We start from the raw sequence: 6,105 nt of genomic DNA on the forward strand, positions 1-6,105 counted from the left end.
AGGAACGGTTGTGGAAGGGACCTGGGTTTCACGTAGCCTTCAGAAAGCAGACATCAAATCATTTAGTCCTGCGTTGTTTGTTTTGTGGGGGGGTAAGTCTTCGTGTGCTTCCCGAGTTGATTTTGATCTGCAGGTGTTGCTGTGGTGGTGTGGGTAATCAAAACTGCACCCGCTGCACGTTGAAAACTTCCTCTCTTTCCTCTCATAACTCTTTGTGTCTGTTCCCTGCTTCAGGACAGCAGTGATGACATCGAAGATGTGTCACTCTTTGATGCAGATGATGATGTATCCAGGAGATCAAAAAAGTCCAAAATAAGGTCAGTGGCCATGGAATTTTTAGATGGGGTCTAGGCAGAAGCGCAAGGAAGGAGGGATTGCCATTATATCAAACTGTGTCCTGACAAACGCCGCCTTTGTTTATTTGGAAGGAATAGGAAGTAATTTCTGGGTAATTGAGACACCCATTTCCAGAAGCTCAGTTGGAATTTGTAGCTCTGAGCCTTCATGCTCCTCATGTTTCATACGTGTTTGTGTTCCTGTGTGGAAGGGATCTACATGGATACAGTGACATTGTGTACCAGGAGATTCTCCCTGGGTTGAGGGCTGGTCCTGGGCTAGTCTGTTATCTTCCCCACTCTTCATTCTGATGTTCTGTGCTGCCCTGCTGTCTGCCATGTCCTGGTGTGGTTAGTCCAGCTGCCTTCCTCCTTGTCCTGCCCTGTCTCCTGCCACAGGGCAGTGTCCATACCCATGTGCTTGGTGCTGTGCTGCACGTTTCTGACCTGGAAACTGCAGAGATGAGACAGAAAGGCTCTGTTGAGAAATGTGATCTTCCCTTCAGAGGTATTTCCTCCATCAGGACCTTTTTAAACTCATCCTATAAAAACTGATTTATGTTGAACAGTAGGTATCCCATCCCCTTCTACCTCCAATTCTGTCTGCATGTGGGGATCACTGCAGGTAGAATGTGCCTTCCTGATGACAATCTTCTAGTCAGTTTATTTCCCATACTCCTAGCAGCCACTGCATGCTGGGTTTGTGTTACGAAGCTGATCCTTATCCTGTGAGTTGGCAGGAGATCACTTGGCAATGTCATTTCTCTGGAATTGCTTCAGTTGTGTTGTCTGAAAGAGGTGTGACTGTGTTGTACTTCATTCCAGGCATCCCGTGGCATCATTTTTCCACTTATTCTTCCGAGTCAGTGCGATCGTTGTCTATCTGCTCTGTGAGCTCTTAACTAGCAGCTTTATCGCCTGCATGGTGACAATTATCCTCCTCTTGTCGTGTGACTTTTGGGCTGTAAAGGTAAGTTCCTCCTATGCTTTTTGTTATCTTTATCTTACTGTATCAGAATAATTGAACTTTATGTCACAACAAAAGTTACTTCTTTGTGCCTTTGGCAGAAAATGATGCCCAAAATACCCTCAAGTGCTGTGATGTATTTCAAAGAGTTACAAAAGAACTCTTAAATCTCTGTGTACCTCATTTCTCTTTGAAAATCAAATGGAGAACATAGATCAGGTTTTCTTTTACAGGCTTCATTATCAGATCACTTTCAAATCACCAGAAATATGCCTCACAGAATTGGAATATAATAGAAAACAGATTGTTGTGGACATAAGAGCCTTATAATTTTGTTTTCCCAAGTGTAAGGTAAATCAGCACCATTGAAAACAGCAACTAATGAGCTGAACTTTGGCAAATGATTTCTTTTAGCAGAAGATAGAAAGCTTATTGCTTCTATTTCAGAACGTCACAGGGCGACTGATGGTTGGCCTTCGCTGGTGGAACCAGGTGGATGATGATGGTAGAAGTCACTGGGTATTTGAAGCCAGGAAGGTAAATGTCTTTATTTTCTTTTTTATTCTTCTTTTAATTGTTTCTGGGCTATGAAATCCCTGTTAAATGGTGGTTACACTTGTGATGGCAGATTGCACAATGCAGACATTTACTTCCAGCCACAGATCTGTAACCCCAGGCTTGTTTCATGTAGGCTGCTGAATGAGCTTTTTGATTGTTGAATTGAGTAATCCTCATGCTACATTGATCTGGCGTAATGTCAGCAACCTAAAACTTCCACACATGATGCAGTAAAGCTTCCCAGGTCACATCAGTAACCTGCAAGTTTTCTGTTATAAACTTGGAACAGCTGATGTAGCTTTTATCACCTATAGAAAATTACGGAAGTGGAAAGAAACACCCAGCATTCCTCATGGCTATTGCTTGACCTTTGGGTTCATGGTGGCTACTGCTGCCTCTCTAGTATCCCATCTGTCAAGCACCTCACTACATGTCTATTCACCCTGTTGATTCTTGCTAACTTGAGATCACTAGTGAGGTCTGTGGTGGTGTAGGGACTTGAAGCTAAACCTTTCTCCAGCTGAGATGTGCACTCACCACAGGCCCATTTTTTCCTCAAAACCATGCTAGTTTAGAAAAGCTAGAACAGTCTGGAGGAGGGGGGGAAGGTGATGCTGTGAATAAGTGTTAACTCAGTCCCCATTTTTTAACTACTATAGGGAGAGGTGAGTGCTTGCTTGGGATCTTCTGCTCTATAAAGACTACAAGATCAGTAGTGTGGTGTGAATCAGATCTCTGTGTGTGTAAAGAAATATTACCCTACTTTCACGCCTAAGATACTCTGCCAGTGCTAGGATTAATGAAATTCTGGTTGTCTGTGCAGTGATCTGGAGGCAGAAAACATTATCACTTTGGCTGTTTCTAAGCTTTGTAACTGAACCGTCCTGTAAATGACATGTTTCCCAGATTTAACCTTTTAGCTCTGAGCGTTCCAAGAGGATTTGATGCTGCTGCCTGCACAATTCCTCATAGAAAATTGACAAAAGGGTCCCTTAAATGGGAACGTCTTCTACTGCAGAAAGATCTTTATGTGATGTAGAAATCAATCTTGAAAGCACCCAGTTCTGTTGTATGGAGGCAAAAAACAGTGAGCTTGTAGTTTCTGGGCTGATTTTAATGACAGTTTGATCTCTACAATGGAGCAGCCTGTTAATCACATTTCCTTTCTGTTTCTAGGTATCAGCACAAAGGAGTAAAAGCTCATCAGAAGCAGAGTCCCGAATTTTCTGGTTAGGCCTGATTACCTGCCCTATGATCTGGGTGATATTTGCTTTCAGTGCTCTCTTTTCTTTCAAAGTGAAATGGCTGGTGAGTTGACTCCTTCCACTCGGGAGCAGATCTTGCACCTTGCAAGAAACTAAGTGTCATTAAATTGGTGTAAATTAGTGACTTTATTCTCCTGTGTCTTAGGCGGTGGTTGTGATGGGAGTGGTGCTTCAGGGAGCCAACCTTTATGGTTATATCAGGTGTAAAGTTGGCAGCAGGAAGAACTTGACGAGCATGGCAACCAGCTATCTTGGAAAGCAGTTCTTGCGGCAGGTAAGATGACTTCCAGGGTTTTGGAACCCCTCCAGTCATGCTTCTTTCTGTCCATAAACCTCCTGCCTGCCTAGGCATGAAAGGAAAGACTGCAAAAGTTGTTCTTTTGAGTTCTGCAGTGGGGAATCTTCACATCTTACTTCCATATGAATTTAAGCCCCCTCAGTTAAGTCACAGAATAACTTGCTTATTGTTGGCACCAAGTTCCATTTGCACTGATTCATGAGCTGATTCATGAGGTATTTGCTGGTCTCATGGGCACATGCCGTAGAAGTTAATGGAATATGGCTGGTGTATTGCAAATGAAGAATGAAGTGAAAATGGTCACAGAGTGAAATAGCTGTTGATAAACTCTGCTTCTTTTAGGTAACACATTGCTAAGTTACTCCTTTCTTTGCACTGCTGCTTCTTCAGGTTGTGCTTAGCCACAAAGCCATACATCTGGAGGGATGTTCCACTGATCCTTGTGCTTCTGTGCACAGTTGCAGCACACAGAGCTCTTAGCTGAAAGGCCTGCTGCTGCCTTTTGTAATCTTTCTCCCTTCCAACCAGCTCTTCCCAACAGGTCCTTCTCAGCCCCAGTGCTGGGCTTTCTCCCATCTGTAGGTCCCTGCAGCAGTGGGCACAACTGTCCTGTTCCACCTTTAGGCTGTTGTTTAACTTCTGCTTTGACCAGCTGTCCTGCCTGTGGCTGTCTCTATTATGCAGATCACTCTGGGGACAGTGGTTTGGCTGCCACAGGTTCACAAATGTTTGTTGGAATTATTGTCTTTAGTGTGATTAGAAGCTCAAACATTGATAATCATTTCTTGGCAGTCTGTGCCGGGCTTGGCTTCTGTAGCTTGCTTTGCTTTCTGAATGCTTTTACTACTGTGGGAGTTAACCCAGACCCATCTCGATCTCTGGCAGAAATGAGTATCTTGTCCCGGAATCATGGCAGCGAGTCACATAATTCTCTGCTTGTTTTCTTTCCTTCCTGCTGCAGACTGTGGCTAAAGAGGACCAACCAGCATCCTGAGCGTGGGGGAAGTCTCATTCCAGATTCACAGCAGTGAACAACAGGGAACGTTCTGACCATGAGATTTGGGAGCTGCATACATGAGGTGTGAATTAAAAGAAGTAAATAAACTGTGCAAGACTTCAGGTTAACACTCCTAGCAGCTTATATTTGATTTTCCACTAGCAGTTTGCGTTTAAGTCCTTTCTTTAGTTTGATTAGTTAGAATTAATTTGCCTAAACTTTAAATTAATCACTATCCTAGGTGGCTCTCATGCAGGTTTAGAACTACTGGATGAGTTAAGAGAAAATTGCTGGACATAAACCATGCACAAGCCAAAACTTCTGTTACCTAAGAACTCCCCCAACTCCTCCAGCAGTTAGTGCCTCAAATAGTTTCAGTTGTGGACGTTACTGCGTTTTGTTCTTGGAGGTCACTGCTGCTTCTGTTACAGTTTAGATTGTGCTCTTTTGGCTCCACAGTGCTCTCATTCTGTGATCTGAATGGTGCTGAGGTTGCAGTGAAGGACATCTAAAGGAAATACTGCTGTTGGCCTAGTGACAGGGTTATTAAAGCTTCATGGAAACTGCAGAAAGTGACTTCCAAGCAGCTCTGGTCTTTTATTTACCTGGAGCATTCCTGGAAGTCTCAGTAACATCTTAAACCCCTGGATTTATGGGAAGTCCCTCTTCCACCTATAGGCTTGCATCTGTATGGAGAGCGTAGCAAGAGGAAAACCAGGTTCTGAGGAAGGTTGCCTGCACAATTTCAGAGAGTGAATTTGGGAGCAGTTGTTGCCTAATGCTGTTAAAGGGATGCATCTGATACACACGCTGTGTGGTAGCACGTGGTTGGTGCTACAGGTCTCTTTTCTCTGGCCATAATGGTGTAGGGTGATGTGATCTGCAGTTTCCCCACCAGCCCCTCAGCACAGGGTCGCAGGGAATGTGACTGACAGGGTTTTACATTCCTTGAATCCATGCAGTATGCTGTCCTTAAGCCATGTGCCCCATGGAGTCTGTGAGCTGGGAAGGAAAGCCTTTTGTAGGGTCGTGAAATGTTGGCTTGCAGTGTTCGCTTAGATGGCAGAAAGTGGTGTGTTTTGTGTGAAAAGCTGTGTGAAAGGGTCAGTTCCTTCTTGTCATGTGATTTTTGTTCAAGGCAGATTGTACTTTCCCAACTTTGGATGAGGTATTTTAAATGAAGAATGTGTTTTGAATAATGGGTATTGTAAATCGTGGGATTGCATTGACATGATTTCTCTCCCTGTACTGTAGCAATACTTGGGAGCTGTACATTTGTTGAACTCTTTGGATTGATACCTTCCTTTTGTAAATATGTATTTATAAAATCTTGAAATTAAAATAATGCTTTGTTTAACCAGACCAGATATCCCTTCTATGATTCATGGCTGAGCTCTACCCATATACTGTGTTCTTGTAATGTAGCTTTAACAGGGGTTACCTGTCAGGTTAAACAGTGCTGGTTTTGGCACAGAGGCCTTGAACAGTGTTCCCTGTGTGAACACTTCCTTTGTCAGTGTGCTGGAGTGGTTATAGTGCAACAAGTGTCACTTTATAAGGCTCATTTTGGAGTGCCTGAGATGCTTCTCAGAGGTGCCCTCTGCCCAGTCCACCCTGGCAGGTGGCAGCACGCTGCTGCAAATGCTTGTGCCACCCCATAGCTGGAGCTTCTGGTCCCTGTTTAC

General features: G+C 43.9%; 1 protein-coding gene across 1 annotated transcript; it reads left to right on the top strand.

Annotated features, from left to right (window-relative positions):
* Positions 1–231: 231 nt before the first annotated feature.
* Positions 232–4,604, top strand: LOC104409778 (Golgi apparatus membrane protein TVP23 homolog B-like). The gene is made up of 6 exons (XM_010019744.1): positions 232–317; positions 1,161–1,305; positions 1,750–1,839; positions 3,037–3,168; positions 3,271–3,399; positions 4,385–4,604. Exons 2-6 carry the CDS (start codon positions 1,258–1,260, stop codon positions 4,415–4,417), a joined length of 432 nt encoding a protein of 143 aa, XP_010018046.1. The 5' UTR covers positions 232–317; positions 1,161–1,257; the 3' UTR covers positions 4,418–4,604.
* The last annotated feature ends 1,501 nt before the right edge of the window (positions 4,605–6,105 follow it).

Source organism: Nestor notabilis, unplaced genomic scaffold (assembly GCF_000696875.1).
Source record: "Nestor notabilis isolate BGI_N333 unplaced genomic scaffold, ASM69687v1 scaffold31418, whole genome shotgun sequence".
NCBI classification, from domain to species: domain Eukaryota; kingdom Metazoa; phylum Chordata; class Aves; order Psittaciformes; family Psittacidae; genus Nestor; species Nestor notabilis.